Source organism: Lethenteron reissneri, chromosome 18 (assembly GCF_015708825.2).
Source record: "Lethenteron reissneri isolate LAM-NWPU_2019-01 chromosome 18, ASM1570882v1, whole genome shotgun sequence".
Taxonomy (NCBI): Eukaryota; Metazoa; Chordata; class Hyperoartia; order Petromyzontiformes; family Petromyzontidae; genus Lethenteron; species Lethenteron reissneri.
Window position 1 is genome coordinate 11,341,041 of NC_083796.1, and position 24,062 is coordinate 11,365,102.

The following is a 24,062-nucleotide window of genomic DNA, read 5'->3' on the forward strand; positions in this document are numbered from 1 at the left end:
TAAAACAACGATGTACACTTTGTTGGTTAAACATGGTTATCCCCCAATTTGTGGTTAAGCTATACTGTGCTGTGTTTATTGCCCTGGAAATGGAAACAAAATTGCATACAATATGCAAGGAGTTTAAAATAAAATGGTAACCATGGTACGAAACGGGATTGTCATGATTTTACCCTGGGACATGATGATTTCTGCACATTAAGTTTCTTGTTTTTGCGAGTGAATATGGTTGCAAGTGCTGAATACTGGATAAAAAAATATTATGATCACTGCAGCTGTTTGGCAGAACAAGTAATTTTCTACAATTGTTTCAATAGACGTTTGGAATGATGCACCACGCAGATTCTCGAGTGGTGAAAAGCTGAATTTGAAATGCACTGGTCCTGTGAATGCTAACATTGTCTTAGTTTCCATTTTCCTCGTTTGCAAACTCGCATTCAATCATTTTAAAATGTGGTATTAAGCTTTCCAGATATTTGCACTCGTGTGCCTGCGCTCATCACTCGGTTCAAAATACATCTCTTTGGACCTGACGATTTTCCCTTCCTAGTCTGGGACCTGACCGTAAACCAGATGTCAGCATCTCCCGTAGATGCCGCATTCTTAGCAAATTGGTTTAAACTGCTAGGAATTTCTTCACACTGTTACGTAGTTGTGGCATACTGTGGAAACTAAATCCACTGCATGTTCACTGTACCAGCATTGTGGGAATTATTTTCCGCTTCTCAAGAATGTCACCAATTTATGAGATATCCAATTAAAACAAGAGTTACAAGTACAGTTTTGGGGAATGATACATTTGACTTGAATGAGTCAGGTCGGTTCTTTTTGCACGTTCCATTGCTTGGTAAATATGCTGCACTGCTTTGTAACTGCAAGTGAGAAGCGCAGAGTGCATTCATGACATTTATTTGAATGCACCTCAATCCTAAGTGTTTATCATTGGCTTTGATAAAAATCGAAAGATGCATGGAACCGGTGTGTTTCTGATGTCCATATTTGAAAAACACAACATTCTGCTTGCGAAATGTAATTATTGTATTTCACAAAACACATTTTGGATTGACATGACAATTACATCAGTATTGTGACATATTACTTCGATGCACTATAGGTGAAAGTGTTGTCATTTTGACATCACTTGATAAACAGACTACACGTGTGTGTGAGAGAGGGGGGGGTCATGCGAATGTGTGAATGAGAGTGTATGATGTGAGTGAATGTGTGTGAGAGATTGTGGGGTTGTGGTGTTTCAAAGTGTGAGTGTGTGTACGACTTCACAGTGCTGTCTGCAGCCTCTTTGCCGCTAGCCTTGGTAGTGCACACGTGGTCCAGTCCCTCGGAGGTATACAGGTAGTCCCCGACTTACGATGGAGATGCGTTACGACGACCCCATCGTAAGTCGAAAATAGCGTAAGTCGAAAATGGCCTCGCCTACCCAGGAGTCTTAAAGAATGGTGATAATTTAGCAAAACAGAGCAATTTACAGTACCGTACTGTATAAACTATATGTGTACAGTACATCCCGGCAGCGTCCCAACGTATAGTATCGTACCTCGTACGCTGCTGCGTTTGCCTGCCGCGTGAAATGTAAAATATTTTACAATTTTGTCATATCGCCATCGTAAGATCGAAATATCGTAAGTCGGACCATTGTAAGTCGGGGACTACCTGTATATCCAAATTTTCACCTGCTAGACTAGAAGTTGGTGGCCAGGCTATGGCATTATTGTAAGTGGGTTTGTGAACCCATTTGTATAGCGGACCTTTGAGCGTTACTCGCTCACATGCAAGGTGGGTATCCTCAGGCTATACACTTTTCCTCACAACAAAGCGAATTTATTTTTTAAAAGGAAGTAACCAAGCATCATAATGTAGCAGAATCCTCCTAGGAAAGTCTACATTCTGCTGAGGCTTTCCTGGATAAAATCTAATTTTATTCAAATATTTGTTTAAGTTTGTCAATAAAATTGATTAGAAATGAAATAATAATAATAAAATGCTCATTGTTTAATTAAATGAATACATTGAACATTTAATTTAAAAAATGGCTCAAGAAATTAAAAGGTACTTAGATGAAAATGTAATAAGTGAAATGTGAAATGCATAAAAATTACAATTTATGGGTTAAACAGTGCAAATAATTAACTTGTAATTTCTATTCATCTGGAATCCTAAAAACAACATTTGGCACTCGAACGTCTAAAAGTCTCAAATCTGGTTTATTAAATATGAAACCCATCGCGATAAAATAGATGTGCAGAGAAAGGCACTTATACTCACCTACATCTGAAGTCATATACTTGCATAACATAAGATATGCAAGTACGTACAGTGTATATGACTTCTGAAAAGTGATCTTGTAAATTAAGGCAATGTGCCGATTACTGCTCATAAACAGTTTAGCAATTATAAGCTCAGTGAAGTCATATGGCAACTGAGAATTCAAATGAATTCGTAACAAATAGATTTCTGTTCAACCTCGTTCAGTTGAAATACTGCACAGTAAAATATTCCAAATGCAATGCTGTGCAGGGTAAAGTATCGTAGAAATGTTATCCTGCATGACCGTACTTGTCTGCCCGAGCTTCTATAAACACATTACACACCTGTGATATAGCGTATACCATACATCAGCATAGTTATAAGCCCTATGTATACGTTTTCTTTGTTTATCTATCTTCTATATAAATACAGACCTTAATGTGTCTCAACCTCTAGGATACTTCCCGACAAGGGAGAAAGCTGAAAATCCGAGATTTTTCATTTTAAGGCCCCCAAATCTGGATTTGAAGTGCCTCATAAAATGTTGTCATTCAGAAACCGTCAAAAATATGAGATTGCGTTTTTTTTTCGTTTGATAGAGCGTTAAACAACAAGTAAAATTAAATCGAGAACCATTGTTCTCTATTTAATTGTTTGAGTTATTTCCGATTCAAGCGGCTTTGAACGGATAAAAATCCGTAATTTATGATGTTCAAATCTGAATAATTTTGAGAAGGTAAAAGATAGGAGCTTCCCCTCGTAGAATATTAAGTTCATTAAATGTTGATCTTTTTATTTTAAAAAAACAATCTTTAATTTGAGCGGATTCCGATGGATACGTCTTTAAATATAAGAAGTTTAATCAAGTCGTCAACAATTTTAGTTTTTTTTGTGGAAGACACATTTTTTGAGTAGTTGTTCGCGTCTTATCGTAGATACAAATTGTAAAAAAATCATATCAGGTTCATTATATTTATTGCAAACTTTTTCCTGGTGAAGACAGGCTTCATGAACTAGTGCACAAATAAACGTAGTTTTGTCCTCGCTCATAATTCATCTCAATTAAAATGCACATCTTCTTGGTTCTTTCAGTAAAGTCACGTGACTTTACCGAAAGAACCAAGAAAATGAATCACTGCAGTCACGAAAGCTTTAAATCGAAATAAAATGCATATGCTTCTTGAACTTGAGGCTTAGGTGGGTTGCAATAGCTTATTAACAATGCCGTTTAGTCCAGTGGACAGTACTGCACAGGTTTTAGTGTAAATCCGTAATCTGATCTTTCTCTTACGTAGGTGTATAATCTTCATGAATATACCTCATGGAACAAATGTGAGCCACAAGCATTGCTGCAAAAGAGCCATGCCATGCGATTTCATTAGACTTATTTTTAGTAATTTTACAGCAAATGGAAAGCTGTTTTTGCATGCAGGTGACTGGTTAAAAAGCCATGTTCATTTTTTTATTGCACGGTTTGTCTTTTATTGCCTGAAACCAAAGTGATAGAAAACAAGTTAAACGTGTATCTTAAAAAAAAGTGTTTCTCTGCTTTGCGTGTTTTTGCTGCAGTTTGCCTTGGAAGACACCCCAATGGGGATTTGTTTTGCTGTCTTTGCTTGGGTCAACTGACATCTTTAGGGAACCCAAACATGATGTCCAAATTACAAGTTTCGTGATTTGGTTTCTGATAAATGCCTCAGAAGCTGTGATAATATTAAAGCATTTACTTAGAACTTGGTGAGTGGTGTGCGCTGGAGCTAAAATTATAGTCCCATGATCACGAACAGAAAATAAAATATATTTTGCGATTTGCTTCAGCGGTGCATTGTGGTGTATTCTGAATCTTCGAGTTGAAAATTGACTATTTTAAAGTGCTCTGACTTGACTTCCAAGACATGAAGCAACATATTCTTAAGCCCTGTAAATTGTCATGTGGGGGAATTGACGTTTGAGAGGATGAGGCATTAAAAAAAATAAACCTTCCAGTTCAGTGAGTCCCATAAACTAGGCCTTGTATCCCAATAGAGTCTGCTTCTTATTTCAGATGCAAGTTATTTTAAGTACCTTCTGTGCACCAATTTTGTTTCATCATCACAGTCAACAGCCATGATATTTCCACTGCTGGATGAAGGCATTCCCACATTGCCCCCATCGCTCACGGTCTTTCGATGATGCCATGGTCCGTATCGCATTTGAGAGAATCTTGATCGCTACATATCCGTGATGGTTTTCCTCTCGGGGTATTTTCCCTTCCTCGCTTGCCATTCTGCCACCTGTCACGGTCACCAGCAATCAATCGTTCTGGTGATCCGTGTCTGTCCAATACATCTTAATTTTCCTGACGGTCAATATGATGTCTTTCAAATGTGCTTGTTTTCTCATCCATGCGTTCTTCATTATGTCTCTTCGTGCAATTTCAAGTGTGCATCTCTCATGCTTGTGTGTATTGTTCGGTTTTTATTCTATTTTCTTCGTCAGTGTCCCATGTTTGTGATGTATGTCATAGTAGGTCATTAGGAGTTATTGTAATAGCTGTTGTATTTACTGCAAAAAATTGCATTTTATACAAAGTGCTAGAGTTTAGTGTTATAAGTTATAGCTGCAAAGGTAGAATAGGTATTCTCTACAATAATTTTAATACCATTTTACACGTAATATTGTACTCGTATCCACAACAGAAATGTGAGAATAGTACCTTTGGCTCAAAATAACCACTGCCCCATTACTCGTTTGATATTATTCGCCTGATAGGGAACTTAAGAGAGAAAAACGAGGCATCTGAGTACAAACTCGTTTAACCAGTGGACTGTACATTGCCTGTGCTGGTTATTTACCAGTCGTGTTCCAATAAAACTTTAACGTTCCAGGGTTTCTTGCTATATTGAATGTTGAAAAGTGCCTCAAATGATCGATAATTTTAACATTAAAAGAATGTTCCACGATTACCTTATTCAAAACAAACTGACATTTTCACGACAATAATTATTGCATGGGTCAAGCGAATTTCCACTGAATGTAATGATTACACGTTACCATTCACTGAATAATTAGCTTATTTGACATCAAACATAAGTCGTACACCGGTAACAATAGCACGTCATTTACAACCCAAGACATGTCCTTTTATACGTTTAACGTCATACCGTGCCTAAGGAAGTGGCTAATAGTCCACGAATGGTTAATTGTAGCTGTCCAAGCAATCTTAACTCTGACCTGCGTTTGTCTATTGGCACAGTTAGCTAAGCATTTAGAATAAGCGTGCGTATCGAGTATTTATTTGGCTGCAATACATTTCCGCATGATACGCCAATTCGTTGAGCTACCATTTGCGGCTAGGTCGCTTCTGAAAACGAGCTGTATAGCTCAGTGGGGGCCTTCCCTGGTGAAATAAAAAAAATTAACCCGTAAAAACAAAGTTTTTCACTATAAATCCTTTATATGCGTGGCATCGGGGCGGCTAGAGTCCTCTCGTCTTCTGGCTTGAGATGGCTGCCACCTATGGGTCAGATGATTGTCTGCCACCATTAAGCAATTGGTAATTAAATATTTTTAAAAAATTCCCTAAACAGTGTAAAATTTGGGAAATGTTTTTTTCACGAAAATTAATTGTCACGCACAACGAGTCTGTGTGCAAAATGTCAGCTCGATTGGATCACGGGAAGTGGGTTTAAAAAATGACCGAAAGATTTGCACGGTCGTAAGCAAGCAAGCAAGCACGCAAGCAAGCAAGCAAGCGAACTTAATATAAAGGATTTAAAAATAGTTGAGCATTGTGTGATTGGTGTAGAGCCCTGCATAATCGTGTCGTGTGCCTGGCGGGTTCCCGAAACGTGGGTCGGAATGAGGTCGTTCTGACCCCTGATGGTATCCTCTTGGTCTGTGCTCTTCTGGCCCTGTCGACTGCCTGGCACCGGTTCACTTTCTAGACGACGTGAGCTTCTCACTCCACCCTTTTGATGTTATTGCCGACTATAATCACCCAGAAATGTCTGTTCGTCCCGCGTGTGACGTCACTCCACATGAGGCCCACCCCCTCCCCCCGCGTGACGTCACTCTACGTGAGGCCCACCCACCTCATTAATATTCATGAGTGGGTGGATTGTTACACTAACGCAGAGGAAGGTCGATCTGAATTCAATAATTTATTACGCAAAGTCGCTTCAAATATGACATTTCATTACAGTGACGGTAAAAAATAAATATGCAGCCCAGTGCTACATCCGTGTGTGACGTCATTGCAAACTCGCGCACTCCACATGCCGCTCTCCTCATTAATAATCATGAGCGGGTGACGTCACTCCACATGCCGCACCCCTCCCCAATAACCATTAGCGGGTGACGTCACTCCACATGGGGCAACCCCCCCCCCCTCATTAATAAGCATGAGCTGAACAATTTTTCTATTGAATATTTCAGATTTACTGCAATATACACCCGTCCTTGGATGGGCAAAAAAGCTAGTTGTAGTCGGTTAAGTGAGTTTTACAAACTTAATACCGTGCCAAAATCATCTCCTTAATGACGAGTCTATTTCTTCTTCAACGTTCTTCCCCCTCATCCCCATTGTTGACCTCCTCACCCCATCACCTTTGATTAGCACGGTTGGTTACGTACGGTGCGAAAGAAGTTCAACATATTTCGATTTAAAGCTTTCGTGACTGCAGGGATTCATCTTCTTGGTTCTTTCCGTAAAGTCACGTAGAAGGGAAATAATAAAATGTTTTATTTTTATTATTTTATTATTATTTCCCTTCTACGTGACTTTACCGAAAGAACCAAGTAGAAGTTCAACATACATACGCGTACAAATGAAACGGTGTTTGTTAGCACGGCAGCTTGCATCTAAAACTAAAATGTGATTTGCACTTGTAGAAAAACATAACCTTTGACATTCGTGTGTTTTGTGAAAATGGAATCCCAGCCCAGGCAAGCTTTTGTCGTTAGTTGCACACACACACACGCATGCACTCACGTGTGCACATGCACGGACACTTGTCAAGGATGTGGGAGGTTAGATTAGTTTGTCCTTGAGATCACCCTAATCCTAAACCTGTTATATTGCAGGGCATAGTCTCAAGCACCAAGCCTGGTGATGGCCAATTGACATAGATAATACTGTGCTGCATTGTAAACCCCACCCATGCAGGCAACACACAGTTGGATGGACGTCACTGTATGTGCATATCAAGTTAGTTATTTTTCACGTGAAATGTGTTCCTCCTGTATGAGTGGCTCAAAGAAAACTTTTACCCATGAGACGTTACGGCCTCTGTTTGCCATTTACACGCTAATCTTCTCCACTTTACAGTAGTTGCCTGTGTTCTTGTGCCATGGATTCGCTTGTCAGGTTACGTTAATATTTTAATTTTAATGTGTAGCTAATTTTCATCACCAACACATTGCAGGCCCTTACAAGGAAATGCTCAGAATTCTTGGCACAAAATTGTGGTTTTGAATTAACTTCTTATAAAATATTTTTTTTCCACACCTGTGCTGCGTCACACTTTCAAACATTCAACGTCACTCAGCATAATATCCCCGAACGATTGGGTATTGTGACCAAGCGCATTGATCAAAGACCATTCCTCAGATGTAAGAATCATGTGAAGTACATATTTTACAAGGGAACCTGGAATAGTTTTTATTCGTTTACAATTTATCTCGATTTTTTTTTCTTAACCTCTTGTCGCACTTCTTTTGGGTACAAGATATAGTGGTTGTCATTGAGTTGACTTTTAGGTTATCATCTTGCCAGGCTGCACCTTGAATTATAGTCAACTCTGAAATGTTCAGCGTGTCTCTACCCTTTTGGGTCACAAGCTAATGCCTGGTGCTGCGTTGGCTATCCATAAAACTAGCAACAAGTGGTCTTCAAGGAAGTTGTGGCACACTTTTGCTTTAGGGTTGGTGGATTGCCCAGGTCATCAAGTGGTAACACCACCTGTCAGGGCTACAAAGAGTGGCCACGTTTTCTCCAACATAAAACAATACTTTGGAATTGGTCAAACATCTCAAGCCTGGAGGCTACTAAAAAATTCTATTGAGCCTTGACAACGTTTACCTGGATGAATAAATGGCAGCGTTTTTGTCGATGTATGCATGGCCATTAGTTTGACCAGTTCTATTCCACACCGTAGGGATGCATTGTGCATGTATTATTTGTGGTGGGAGTTGCCTGTTAATCATTTAATTTATTCATTTCATGTGTACGGCCTTTACAGCATCTACGTCAAACTCCGTTGTTATGAAGTACAGTATTCAGCCTATGGCGTGAGGGTAATGTGTTTTATTGGGGTCTGAGCCGTGAGTTTATTTTAAGCATTGGTGTTCAAACTTTGGTCCCCTTCATAAGGTTGGTGTGGCCCTTGCGAGCTGGTTAACACAATGAGTCGTTGTCTCCCGACTGCGTGAGCTTTGTTTCTTTTAAGTTACCTTTTAGTTGACATATATAACCCTTTCGACTTGAAAAATGTCACGGGTTTCGCATCCTGCAGGTAACAATTATTTTCTGAATTACCGAATGAGTAATGTATTGTGTGTGTATAGTGTGTTTTTTTGTTGTTGAACAAATGTTCTTAGATTGTGCTCGTAATAACGAACAAACCAACTTTTACTATTCATTGCCGATCAGAATTTGGCATGCGAGAAAATAATTGCAGCCTTCAGGAACATTTTTTGTAGATTATTCATTATTTTCATGTTCCCACGAGAAGCTATTGCCCTCTCGAATGTGACAAAACTAATCGTCTAATCGTCGGCGATGTGGCATATGGTGTGGTATCCGTTTGAGAGAGAAAAGTAAAATACTCTACAATCTTTAAAAACAAACTTGTCATCTGTTGAAATGTATGTCACAATGTACTCTGTACAGTATTTAAAAATGTTTTTGCTAAATTTTACCTCAATGTTGGAATTCATGTTGTTGGTAATAGCCTTCTGAATGTGGTTTGGTTGCTTGACTCGGCAATGAGATAGAGACCGAATTCTAATTCCGGGTTGGGCATCAACGAGAACACATCTTTGTGAGGCCGTTTAATTGTAGACCAAATATTGTGGTGGGGACTTCAACATCAGTGGTCTTTCTGTGTTCGGACATGCCCCTGCCATGGTTGATAAGTATAATGTTTAACACGTAGGCTTTCGCGAACAATATAATCCATAATACAGGGTTTTTTTGGGGTTAGATTGCATAAATATATTTATATATTTGTATATGTATTTACGCGATCTAATCCCAAAAAAAACTGTTATGGTTGATAGTAGACTGTTGAATTTTCTACACCGGATTTTAGGTGCCACGTCTATAGCGGCTTTACAAGTACCATTTGATTAGGTGTTCACTTTGACTTGTACTTCCGTTTGAAATGGAGAAGGGCAGAAAAAAAAGTGAGAAAATAATCCCATCATCATCACCACCACCACCACACCTTTTTCGACGGTTGGGACACATGAGAAGCAGTCAAAAAAAGTGAGAAAATAATCCCATCATCACCACCACCACCACCACACTTTTTTCAACGATTGGGACACATGAGGGGCAGTGAAAAAAAGTGAGAAAATAATTCCATTACCACCACCATCACCGCCACACTTTTTTCGATGGTTGGGACACATGAGGGGCAGTGAAAAAAAAATAGAAAATAATCCCATCATCATCACCACCACCACACTTTTTTCAACGATTTGGACACATGAGGGGCAGTGAAAAAAAGTTAGAAAATAATCCCATCATCATCACCATCACCACCACACTTTTTTCGACGGTTGGGACACATGAGAAGCAGTGAAAAAAAGTGAGAAAATAATCCCATCATCATCACCATCACCACCACACTTTTTTCGACGGTTGGGACACATGAGAAGCAGTCAAAAAAAGTTAGAAAATAATCCCATCATCATCACCACCACCACACTTTTTTCAACGGTTGGGGCACACATGGCTGTGTGTACTGTATCCGACTACCCTCGTTGGTGCGGCTAAGGGTGTGGTCCAATGCCGCCTCCCACCAAACCATCCATGCGCTGTGGTTTTCGGCTCTCCCTCCGCATGCTTCTGCATTGCCTGCCTCTGGGCGCGGTCACGACTCCTGCCCGGGTCCGTGAGCTCACAAGTTGTTGTTTCCAAAGCCACCTTCCGTGGAATGCCTCGGCAGTTTACCTACACAAATCTTAGTTTTTTTATTTTTACCCCCCCCCCCCTCTCTCGCCAGCCTTCGCATTCTCACTTGTTTACGGTCATTCTAAAGTCTAAACTGTTACACTTTGATGTATGTCCACTTCTGTTGTTTTGGAAATTTCTCTTGAAAATGCACTCTCATTTGACCCACTTTTTGATTGACAGAATTAGAGTGTGTAAAAAACAACAACAATCAATGAATGTGCAATGAGCGTGGGCCCGCGGAAGGTTTGAAGCGCAAAATGTGTAAACACGACGTTCACACTTGTGTCTTTCTGTTTCGCGTGTGCCCACCGTGTTGTTTTGTAGCTTGGAAACTTATATAATTTAGTAGCGCTTCCCTCAACAGGCTTTAGACGATGTTTTTTTTGCTTCGAGTCCGTACAGTGCAAAAGCACTTTCTTTCCATGAATGAGAAGCGCTTTTTGGTAAAAAGGGAAAGGGCTTCGACTGGGAGAGGTGAAGCCAAAACGGTTGCAAGGCACATTTGGCACTCTTCCAGATGTTCATGGCATTGTTAAACTTGAACAATAATTCAATAACAAAGCGACAATATGCGACAAAAAAGGTGCCCAGCTACAGTCTATCTTGTTTTCACAGCACTGTCTTCAAGTACCTTTTTTGTGCCAAAATGTACACAAGGAAACACTTAAGATGTGGGTCCTAACAAACTGCGCTCCATGGAATCATATCGCTAATGTCGCCTGTTGTAGCTATTGTGTCTCTCTTGAGTGTTGGCCTGGTAGACGCCCTCAATTACGGTCTCCATGTACGTCCACTGCTGTCACAAAGGTTTGCCGACAGTTTCAGTAAAGCCAGAATAATGACTGGGTTCCCACACTAAGTAAGGTCTCGTCCGCACGAGTTTTCCTTTCATGTTACTTTGCACGAGATAAGTCACCGCAGCTCTACAATTTGTGCACATGCTACGTGTTTTATGTGTCACCTGAACACGTGTGCATAATTGATAATTTACAGTTTTTTAAAGGATAATAAAAACTCGTCAGTTTGGAGATGTGGGATTTGTCTAGTCCACGAGACATTGGGTGCATGGCCAGAGGGTGAATGCCCGACTTCGGTCAAACATCCCAGTGCAGGACTCTCTTGCAAAAGAGCCTTGAGACTCAAGTGGAGGCTTCCCCCCCCCCCCCCCCCCTGTGTAAACAAATGACTTAATATACTTATTGTTATTGCTGTTTGTTTTTTGTTTCTGCACCGTGCAGCCGTGCTGGACAATGAGCGGATGTCAGCAGAGGAGATGGATGAAAGGAGGAAGCAGAACATTGCCTATGAATACCTCTGCCACCTTGAGGAGGCAAAACAGTAAGCCCTCCACGCGGCACCCTCGTACACTCAGATTAAACTGTGTAAGTTTTTTCCCACTAGTTGATGGAAAACCGAACCTTGTAATCTTACCCTGTTCGTAGCTAAGGTACGTTCGCTACGATGGCCTATATACGTACCTGCTTCTCACTACACTACAAATGAAGATGAGATTTGCGGACAAAGGTAGGTTGAATTATTTGGTACAAAAGTTATATGTCTTATTACTGTATAGTGAGATGTGTGTTTTTAAATGCTGTGTTATTTTAAAATCTGCCCCGCCAACGAGAGCATTAATTGGACATTAAAGCTTTCTACGGTACGTTAGAATATAGTATGCACATTGTTGTTAACAGCTAGGATGTGGCAGTTGCCGCCTAGCTTTTATTGTGCACACCTCATTGCATAGTAAACAGGTGGTTGATAATGCTGCGCTAGCAAAGATAAGGATTATCGTACATCTCGCACTTCAACAACTTATTTTGTTCAGCGAGGCAGATTTCCACTACCCGCTCAGAATTTTTTTTGGAAGCTGTGAAGCAGAATCTTCATAAACCGTCTCCTGCTGTCTGGCGTGGCAAGGATTTGTGGATGCGTTTGGTATTTGAGGATGGATTCCCACACGAGCTGCAGTAAAAAACCACTGAGGGAGCTCCACTTTGTATGTACGGTTCTCGTGATCCTTGCAAAAGCGAAAACATTTCCACGCACTCTGCATCTACCTAAAGCAAATGGCAGTGAAGTGAAGTGTCTGTCAATTTTTTGTGTTGACTGACGGTTCAGAACAAATGTCTTGCATGAACCCACTTTGCATGGGGTTGCACTGACTCAATGGCGGTGAGTGGCAGCGGTCCAGATTGAAAGACCGCACGCCCCCGTTTAGGCGTGCCTCTGGTTAGGCACACATGCAGACCTTGGGTTGCACAGCTAACATGGGTGTGTCGGCCAACAATCATGCGACAACATTTCAAGAGTGTTTGAGTCAGCAGTTCGGTTTATTCCAAGTAGCATTACTCTGTGATATGCATCACATTTACATATCGGTTGACCCGCGCGTTATTCAATAAAACATTCCAGTAATTAAAAAAATCCCGAAACAAGTTTTATTTTGGGACCTCCGTTGCCAGTACCAAAATATGAGAATAGAGTTTCCCCTTTTTTCTGGCAACAAAACAGGTGTAAAGATGTTAAAACACCAAACTGAAACCTTTCACTACTTGTTTGCATTCTGACCACAAGTATTGTGGTTAATGCAGACATCATTCCTTGTAAAAGGTTTAAGTTTGGTGTTTTAACATCTTTACACCTGTTTGTTTTCCATAAAAAAGGGGAAAACCTATTCTCAAGTTTTATTTTACGAAAGCTTTTGCTTGTAACTGTTGACACAGTAAAGTCAAGTGCCAGTTTAAAAATAATATACTTTTTTTGTGACCGGGAGTCTGGGAAGATCAGAACACAACACATTTGCACAAATATATACCACACACATCTTGCATATGGGACTGGCACACATAAAAGGACAACCAGTTTGGATTAAACCTGCAAAAATAGATCACAGATTTGTCCTCATTCTGTAATCGCATTGGCTGGCTTATCACAATATAAATACTCCTCATTTACTGGTTCCCAAGATACAAAGGTCTTTAACAAATCTTATGGAATTGAGTTTGAGCACCGAAGGTGAATTTACTCTTGCTTTAGTATTTTTTCCCCCATCCAAGCATAATGGCTAAGAACATGTTTAAACAAGATAACGTTTCAGTGTAGAAGGTTAGCGTAGCATAATTCTCGCCGAGTGCCAAGCAGCACCCATGCACGTCATGATTCGCAGAGCTTTAGCGGGGCTTTAGTAAACGGGCGGCAGCGTAGGTGCTGTCTGCTGTGTTTGGTTTGGTATGCATGAAAGCATTTTGGTATTTCCTGCCAGGCCTAGTCTCCCGGGGAGGGGAGTGGGGGTGGTCTGCATGAAGGATGCCCAAGCAGCTTGTTGGTCTCTCACATGTGCGGCTTGATGCAATCCGTGCGTAACCCCGCCAACTCAAACAGCGGCTTCTTGGTCTAGCCCCCTCGGATGCATCTTGTTGAGAACGACCATTACACTCGTCCTCCATGGCTACCGGTCGTCGTTCGTGACCTCTCATTCGACGATTCGTTGTGCTTTTGCCGTTTGTCAATGTGCTGCCTTCACCACTCTGGTCAGTGCGGTTTGGGCAAAGAGGGGGCCTCAATAGGAGACCAGTTCAGATATCATTTGTCAACTAATGTTAGCCATGGCCAGAAATCGAACACAGTGCACAAACCACTTTGCTACTACTGCTCCCCATGCATTTGTGTTATCTTTCCAAAGTTTTTTGAGTAATGTTTTCCCAGCATTCTGTCCAATTTGATATATTTGTTAGTAAATTAATGTTGTGGAATATTACCAATTCACTGATGGTTGTCCAATTCCTGGGTGCACTACATTTGTATCGCAGTACAATTAAGGTTCGAGAGCAATAGCATCAGTTCTGATAAGAATTCAGATATTGGGGAAAGCTTCACAGAGTTTAAAAACTCTTTCACATGATTTATGCATTAGGATGTTTGGACGGTTTTTATTTTGTGTTTTTAAGTGACAAAGCCAGGTTGTCTGAAGAATACTCTAAAATATTAGTGGATAACACCCAAATCCACACAGATAGGTTAACCACTTTATGTCATGCCACCTACTGGTCATCTCACGGCCCTGTAGTTAAGGCAAATCAGCCGAATGCACGTTAATTATGAGGCTAATTCACCATCCTCAATACTTTTGCCGTTGATAAATGTTATAATGACACTCCTCGCTCGCGCATAAAAAAAAAAGACGATGTAATGACATTGATGAAGATAAATCGTGGACCAGAAAGCCTGCGGTGAGGCGGGAGTGTGTCATTTAAGATTCTGTAACGTTTGCCGCAGCCCTATAGCGCTTGTCTGGTCTCGCCAGTAGTCTGCAGTTATCATTTACATACCTGTCAACCCCGTATCAGTGCCTACCTTATTCCAGACCAATTCAAACTTTTGGTCACCCCGTGCCCCATATGAATCTCAAAGTTCATCCTACAAAGTCCCATCACAAGGGAGAAATACAAACAAATAGACATATTTTTTTGCCCGTATTGAAACGACTGTACGCCCTATGGACCTAAAAACTCGATTTCCCTGTACAAGAATTTGGGTAACTGTGTAAGGATTCATATTCTTCAAGGGTTGACAGGTATGTTATGGCATCTTACCATCACGATTATTACTTGTACAGTCCACCACTTGCTCCAGCAATGTGCTGGACTACATGTGTGCATCGCCCACACCCCGAAGTATATGTTGTAGAAAGTTCATGTAAATGTCAACCTTTTGCTGTCTTCTCGATAAGTTTTGTACATTAGTCAATTTGTTCTTCAATTAGTAACTTCTTTTCAAAACATATTTTTAAAGAAACCACGTGAAAGCCCAGTGAAGTACACTATCTGTTATTCGACATGTGGATGTAAACATGCTTGTACTGCTGTGGGTAGCAGTGTTAAAGTAGGTGCACTCCACCACTCAGTGTTTATGTGAACCATAGTTTATAAAGTACTGCATTAAACTCGACACACTGCCTTGGTGTTTATTAAACAGATGGCGGTATTTTTTAACAGTTCTGCAGTGTCGTATTTGATCACTGTCATGTGTAGCAGCTGTGCCTTTCTGTGTCTGCATATATTGCAAAGTGCGTGTGTATGACGTTCTGTTTGTGGTGGTGTGCGCATGAGTCAGTTGCTACATGCGGCAGTATTGTTGGGCAATTAGCAACGCTGTTTGCCAGCCGATCCAATGAATTTCGCAATTAAAATTGACCAATCTCCGGAAGATTTTCCATGTCTATTGATATGTTGAAAACATGCAGTGGTGACCTAAAACCGATAATGTAGTGACTTTATTTTGGGAACAGGCAACAACATGACTGCAGTTTTTCAATTGCTGCAGATGTAATTTCAGTCACTTTGAGTGGAGTGGTGTTGTCGATAACAGCCTGCTACGCTATGAACCAAGCAACCTGAGTTTGATTTCTGGCCACGGATAACATCGGTGGGACACCCTTCTTCACTGACCAGCGAGGTGAAGTATGGTCAAACAATCCCCATGACCGACTCGGCCCCTGACGTGCGGCCCCCGACAATACGTAAATGTGAAAACACCCCCCACCATCGTGCTGTCAAACACCAATGGTTTCAAATGTGTGGCGACCCTCACGCTGATGATGTCTAATCGGCAAAAGTGGCCGCCCTCTGAAAATGAGTGAAGAACACTGCAGTAGTGGATTAACAATGAGCTGTAAATTATTGAGAATACGTTTTTCTCCTTTTATCTGGCAGCAAAACAGGTGTTAAGTTGTTAAAGCACCAAACTGAAACTTTTTGCAAGGAATCATGTCTGCATTAACCACAATACGTGTAGTCAAAATGCAAAAAAACACATGCGCTGATAATAAAGGCATTGTCTTCAAAACTGATTGGTCCACACCATAGGCAGCTTTCTTTTGAGCCTCGTCTCAAACGGTGTTAGACCAGAGGACGCCAAATTATTATAACAGACGTGACTTCGTTTTCAGTTGTTAGATGACTGCTGGGAAGACCCTCATCCGGTTCGCACGGTTAGCATCGTACGGTGCAAAAGAAGTCCGACATACAGTACATCCATACATAACGTGCTGAAACGTGAAAATAAATACGAATTGCGCATAATCGGCTCCGGCGCAAGTGGCATGGGGTCCCCCTGAAGGGTCTGCGTGTTTGACTGCATCCTCTGGTCACAAGCCCTTCTCGACGTCTTTCTCGAACGCAGTCACAACCCCCCCCTAAGTCACAGCCCACGCTCAATGGGTCCACTGTACCACAAGGGTGGGTGGCAGCACAGCCAGAAGGGAGAGAGGGGGGGGCCCATTTTTTTCTCAAGATGCTTTCTTTCCATCGCCATCCCTGCTATATTTTCCAGACTCCTTGCAGCTTGTGCATGTTCCTGACCTTTAGGATGGAAACTTGGACATTGTTGTTACCAAGTTATGCATTTAGTAATACAAAAAAATGCAGCGAGGCAGGGTACATTGATGCATTATGCCAATATAACATTACAGGAAGCTAACGCTCTCGAATGTTGCCGAGGTTCATGCTGTAATTGCTCATGGTGATGGACACTGAAACACACTTTAATTATTTACAAACCTATTCATAACGGCGATTAAGTTTTTTAAAATATATTTTTTCGGATTTTAATTTAGCATTTGTAAAATATACCCATGTGACTGCTATCCGTTGCTTTTCAATGTTGCTGTTCCGGTCTGTTGTTTTGCCAGAACATCCTGTTTCACAGGCAGCCCATTAGCTCCAGAACTGTTGTCAAAGTACTGCATTTATCACCGTTTAGTAGGTTGTCGTGCCACTGCAGCACTGCTGCAGCCTTCATTGTATCCTATAGGCTACATAAGGTCTTGCTGCTCAACAGCTGTTCTGATGCACGTCAGATAGGCCACCAGCATGTGTGAGGCTGAGTGTTCATTATTAGCACTGTGTGTGCTTTTGGCATTATCTCTATAACACATCAGAGTCATCTTGTTGCCTGTTCTCAAAATTCTTCTCACTGAAACCAGATTGTAGTTGGTATGTTCTGCTATGTGATCAAAAAAGAATTGACATTCACTTGCAATGTGCTGATTCACTTGTTCTTTGGACTTTGTACATGTACAACCCTTTGTCAATCCACTGCTGGACCAGAGCTTCTCCACACCATGTGGGTCATCGAGGTTATCTGACCATACTTCACTGCGCTAGTCAATGTTGGTTGGTGAAGGCAGGGAGCATAGACATGGGTGCAATGAAGTGTGCACAACATTTTGCTCGTCTGCTGTCCACCGCACATCTTCATACTAGTGGCCGCCCATACAAGCACGATCCAGGCTCAATTCTGCTTGGATTATAGAATATACCAGGACAAAACATTTAATTGAAAATAGAGCTTTATGTTCTTGACTCTCAAGCAGATTTAGAATCTTTATTTAGACTGCCAAGCCTACTCCAGTTTGAGTACAGTTTTGTGGTTTCACAGGCGATATCACAGAAAAATATGTTTTGGACAGTACCAAAATAAACCTCTTCTTGGCTCTAGATGGCTATTTAAACAGACACACCAAAGATTGCAGGATGTGGTCTGCAAAGAGCTTCTGTAGTCTCGCATCGCCAAAATAAGCACATGTCATTTTTATCCATAGTTGCCGACATACACAAGTCCAATTATGTGAAGGAGTTGGCTCTTGGTAAGTTCTTTTCCCAAGTACAGAATGATCTGGTGGAGCAAGTTATTAGAAAACCGAGGGTTGTTTTAAATGTCCCTGGCTTAACACCGCTGTCTTGAATGGGTATGTGTTGAGTTGTCTTTGATGCACATGTTCAATGCCTATGTCCAAATCACTCATAAATGTGCCCGGGCTTTTCAGATATCAGAAGCAAAGCTTGGATAGTGCTTAAATAAGTGACCACCATGCACAACAGGTACACACTCCCTCACCTTGTATACAGGAGGTCGTGGGTTCGATCCCGACCCTGACGCCTGTATATTTGGAGTGTGCATGTTCTCCCCGTGGTCTGGTGGATTTTTCTCCGGGTCCTCCGGTTTTTCCCTCCACATTTAAAATCAACACGCGTCTGTTTCTAAATATATAAATTTCCACGTGATAAGCCACTTAATTGGGCTATCATTTGCGGCCAGGTCGCTTCTGAAAAAGCTATATAGATCAGTGGGCCTTACCATGTAAATTTCTGTTTGTTTTAGTACAGTTTAGTTTTTTTGTGGTAAAAATCAATTATATACGTTATGCTCCCACGGTACATCCCCTGCCTTGACCAACGCACACTGGCCAGCACGTGATGAAAGATGGTTAAATAAACCTTTTGACTTGTGCGGCGTGGGGAGGCCCTCATCCAGCAGTGTGCTGCGTTGTGTATATTAATAATACATTTAATGCATCCGCTACCTGTGAAATGGATGTCTTTGCCAGTGTTGTGCACCGATGCCCTGCCTCTCTTGTCTCCGTGCATATTGAATGTCATCTCATGCCTTCCATTCAGAGCCATTGTTGTCAAGCTGAATGTTGCTACAATGTGGTTGTTATCCTGGTTATTTATTTAAGCATGTACAGTATCTATATTATGTATTCATCTGTTTATACACAGACATTGAGCATTGCATCCTCGGCAGATGTGAAAGTTGTTTTTAAATACCCTGAAACGGCTCATTACCTTTGTGATTTGTATGCTTCAATTAAACCTCGGCAGATAATGTTGTGCTCGCTTTAAGAAAATAAGTAACATTTTAAAAAAACAAAAAAACTTTTATGAAATGTACTAGTAATGGCAGAACTCCACGACTCCATGAAGTGGCCCCGAAGCTTGCCATAACGTAAGGGACCGTGGCCAATTACAGCCAACGTCAGTAGGCCGTGGGCAATTAGACCCAAGCCGAAACATAACATATAAAAAAAGAATGTTTAAAAATAATGTATACCAAGTTTGCAGTCGATACCACATTGGGAAGTGGGTTAAAATTGAGTTTAATTTGAGGATACGACGACGACAAGAACAACAGACAGAGTGAGTTAATAAAAAGCGTGTTTAAAGGTTATTTATAAGAGCTGGTAGAGTCCTTAGTTTGTTGAAGCACTTGAATAGGTGTATTTTGCTGTGAACCAGTTAATTCCTTCTGCATCTCACATTGTGTTATCTCCTTCTGCAATTCTGTGTTCTCTGCAGTTGAACGGCTTCATTTACATAACATGCTTCTCTCCCAGTGGAGCTTGACTTTAATCATGTACAAAGTAAACACACTTGTATCAATATAATTTAGGAAACTGTCGCGGTGAGTGTTACTGGTCTCCGGGTTATTTGGTTAGAAAAACTATCCTTTACTCTCAATTATGTGCTATTAGCTTACAAGCGAAAATTAAAGTGAACCTACAAAAAGTCGCGATTGAAATACAATCTTAAAACAAACACTGGACTATTCGTTATTTAGTGTGTATTGAAATTGAACACCCCACCTCCCCCCCCACTGTGCTAAGTTTACAATCTGGCCAAGTGGCACAGTGACACATTTGATAGGTCGTGAATTTAATTTCTCGCCCTTCATGCCTCTGGGTGCCCTTAAATTGAGAAACATCTTGTGGGTAGTCATGACAAGTTTTTTAAATGAAGATATTGGATTTTGCCATAGCAATGTGCAATTTATTGTCCTCTCTCAGGGCTGCAATTGATATGAGCTTTGTTCCACACGAGTTCGAGCATGGGAACATTTATTTATGTTGTGCTCGCTTTCAGGACAGTAACCCATGATGCTTGGTAATGATTATTGGAGCTGTGAAAACGGTCGTGGTTAAATAGCCTCGTGGGTTTCAAGTGGAGTTCGTTGATGGCCTCGGTCAGTGACCAGTGACTGCGCAAAAACACATGCCCATTAAATTGGTTCTGCACATAATTTAGCTTAATTCCATATCTGAGAATTAAAATAATGGGACTTGACTGGAACACAATGAACATTAGTCTCGGTGAGGGGGAGGGGATGTGGGAAAGCATTGTTCCCCACCTTCTGCACCTGCACCAGAAGCCACTTGCTCTGTGGTGTCCACTTTCCTAGGTTATTCTCTAGCACGAAGAGTTTTGCTGAAATTATGCTTTTCCCTGACTGACAGTCGGGATAAAATTATTTTTTAAATACATGTATGTATGCATATATGTTGAACCTCTTTCGCACCGTACGTAGCGAACCATGTTAATCGGAGGTGCGGGGAAGGGACAACAAACTAAACACAAAAAATAGTTTTAAAGAAATTAGTTCTTCATCTAGATTTAAAAGTGCATAGCTCCAGTGGCTTCCTAGTATCGGAAGCAAGAGCGTTCCAGACAGCAGCAGAAGAGCATCCATCTGAAAGTGTGCGATACGGTGACCGTCTTTGTTTGATGGCTAGCCAAACGATGATCCGAGGGTGACCGGAGTTCGCGTGATGATTTATGCTCCTTGACGAGATCGGCATGGTATTGTCGTTCATTTGTGGGAGAAAGCACTTTTATGTGTAATGAGTGCGACCTCGTAAAAATGTAGAAAAAGGGGAGGCTCATCGGCATGTTGCTGCTGCTGTGTGTGCATGCGCACAGGTGGATGGAAGCGTGCCTCAATGAGGAGCTCCCCCCGACCACCGAACTGGAGGAGGGTCTCATGAATGGCGTCTTCCTCTCCAAGCTGGGGAACTTCTTCGCTCCGGAAGTCGTGTCGCTGAGGAAGATCTACGACAAAGAGCAGACGCGCTACAAGGCACCTCTTCCACCGCACCGTCGTCTGCTTCAGAATATTTATTCAGAGCAGACTTGTTGTGTCACATCAAAACCTAACGGTGTATATATTGTGACATTGTAAAGTCCCCAAGCTGTCTCTTACTTAGCCTGAAGTAAAAAAAGGATGCTTAACAACCTTTAGTTGAACCACGAGTCCAGAAGTTAAATCTATTATGTGGTGATGCTATGTTGGAAGTGGTGCACAAGCACAGTTTAAAAAAAATAACGCTTTCCTCAATACACCGCCTTAGATGAACACATTTCTATAATAGGCCAGGTTTTGGACCACTGGCCCTTCTTCATTGCATGTATGTTGAACTTCTGATACACCGTATGTACCCAACCGTGCCCATCACAATTAAATTGCAGGGCCAGAGAGAGAGAGAGTAAATACGTTTTGGAGACTGCACTTTACACCATGGGGCCTGATGAGAATTAAATGTACAAAATGTTTTCAGATGGCAATTTTTTTTGGCATGTGAATAGTTACTTGATAATAGCTATTGAGTCACAGTAAAGTTATAATGTTGCTTGGCGCATTGCATTGTGGGAATATAGGTTCCCTGTGAGAACAAGGCACAATCCACCTAGAAATGCATTCCTGGGCCAAATTATTAAGAATGTTCATAAGTCAACAAATACATAAACATTTACCCGATGAGGCATTTGTGATGTACAGAATGACAGTTGAGTAATTTACTAAGAGTTGATTAAATGCGTTGTGGAATGTCAACATTGGTTGTTTTGTGGATAGACTGGTCCCCGCCACGGCAATGTGGAGTTTCACCACCAGCTCTGGTTTACCAAGAACACCATCCTATGCTAATTTGCGTGTGGGGATACTTGAACATTTATTAATTTATATGTCAAATGTAGTTGGAGTACAACATTGAACAAGACTAACCTTACATTTTATTCAACTAAAGAGAGCCTACCTTATTAACCTGTAGTGATCGAGCACTTGCAATAATCAGTTCAGGGGATGCTTGTTATGCACTTAAAAAGAAAATTGCTCATATTGAAGATTGTATTTGCCTAAGTATGTCACTTAAAACCCTCTTGGCTCGAGGCCAATGCCCGAGACACATTTTCTGCCGGAAATCCCCCCCTTGGCTGACTGTAATTGGAGGATACTTGTGATGGGCACAATGGTGTCATTGTAAAGCTCTGGGCACTGCTCATCTATTGGGATGAAACACACATTGCCATTTATCTACAGGATGATATTTCAAAACAAACAATTTTGTACCCAAATTGGCTCAATCGCTGTGGGTACTGCGGGAATATGCCCTGCGATTTGCCATCTTAAGGAAGAGGCACACCGTTTGCTTGGAAGAAGGCACTCACAAATTAGCCAAAAACACTGTCTGAACAGGAAAATTATAAAATAGATGTTTCAGGCAATGACTCTTCTTCATATCATGTAAATAGAATATGTATCCTGAAGGCAGTCCTCTTCACAAATGTTGAGTTTTTTGTTATTTGTGCTTGTGTGCCACTGCCAACGCAGCATCGCCAGATAATGAGCATAATTCAAGACAATAACAACCTGAGGATTGTGGCAGTGTGGAAAGCACTGGCTGCGGTTATCCTGTTTTTTGCTAAATGAACCCCCTCGGTGGCACGTACAGAAGCCACAAGAGCTTAATTGTGCGACTGCCTGTGCTTGCCTTATATTGCATGCAGGCCATGGGACTGCATTTTCGACACACTGACAACATCATCCACTGGCTTCGAGCCATGGAAGCCATCGGTCTGCCCAAGGTGAGCGACGGGAAAGTTGACCCTTGCCCCAACAACACCCTGAGAGAGCCAATCCACTTGCTTGCACAGCTGTCTGCTGTGGGTGTGTGTGATGGGCCGTGCCTCTAATGTGTTGTTCAGAGCACATGGAAGAGAGAGATGAGGCTGCATTATGTTTTTCATCCTGTGCTCAGCATTATGTAAACTAGAATATGAAAAAAAAGCCACCATTCATGGGTAATTATTTTTTATTCATGAAATATAGTCACTCTTATTAATACCTGTCAATTGAAATTGTAATTTTGCCTTTGTGCAGCTGCTAAAATGTGACGTAAGACTATTTTGCATGTGTTATGCCAGTATTGCTTCAGTAGAAAAATGTATTCATGGTCTTACTGTAAGAGTTCAAAATAATCTGATTTAAATTGCAATCAAATTAGAAGCATTTTGTTATAATTAGGGGGATTATCTTTCCCCATGACCAAAACGCTCTACTTGTGCCTTCAGCAATGTCTAAGGTTTTTTTAGCTAACAATACTGTGCTTTGATGTGTGTACCATTCACTTGATCTTGTTGAATTGCCAACTACACGATGCATATATATGTGTTTTATGCACATATTTAAATGGTCTGCTTAACCTACTAAGTTACCATTCAACATTGTTATTCAGTGACTTTATAGCTTTAAATTTTCACTAGGATCTTATAAATACAGGAATGGAAGCGCAAACTTCCTTCAAGAGGTTAAACATGTTAATATAGATAAACCCAGATTCGGCAACATCGTGCACTGAATAGTGGCAATATATCATATCCACTTGTTTTTTTGTGCATAACTCTTATCTTATGCGGAATAAAATTGTTGGCAAGTATCTTACTGCTGAACGCTTGCTTCACCATTATACATTTTTGTGAATGTGTGTGTGTTTTTTTTACCCAGATCTTCTACCCCGAGACGACAGACATATACGACCGGAAAAACATGCCACGGTCTATCTACTGCATCCATGCGCTCAGGTGAAGAAGGCTGGCACAAAAAAAGCCATACTTTGCAGAAGCATAAATCCACAGCATTCTTTGCATTCGTCTTGCCTGTTTTTTTCCAAGTGCACATTTGCATGACCTGAAGATGAATCCCTGCAGTCACGAAAGCTTTAAATCGAAACATCGTGGAGGTC

At 41.2% G+C, this 24,062-nt stretch overlaps 1 protein-coding gene across 2 annotated transcripts in view; it reads left to right on the forward strand.

Moving 5' to 3' along the window:
* IQGAP1 (IQ motif containing GTPase activating protein 1) overlaps positions 1–24,062 on the forward strand; it is a 78,371-nt gene that overhangs the window by 5,347 nt on the left and 48,962 nt on the right. The window contains exons 1-5 of one of the 2 annotated variants that reach the window (XM_061553802.1): positions 8,614–8,759; positions 11,665–11,764; positions 20,965–21,121; positions 22,828–22,905; positions 23,825–23,901. In XM_061553802.1, the coding sequence (XP_061409786.1) occupies positions 8,735–8,759; positions 11,665–11,764; positions 20,965–21,121; positions 22,828–22,905; positions 23,825–23,901 (437 nt within the window). In that variant the 5' untranslated portion in view covers positions 8,614–8,734. Of the gene's footprint in view, positions 1–8,613; positions 8,760–11,664; positions 11,765–20,964; positions 21,122–22,827; positions 22,906–23,824; positions 23,902–24,062 lie in introns of those variants that run through there. The other variant, XM_061553801.1, reaches the window with a different exon arrangement.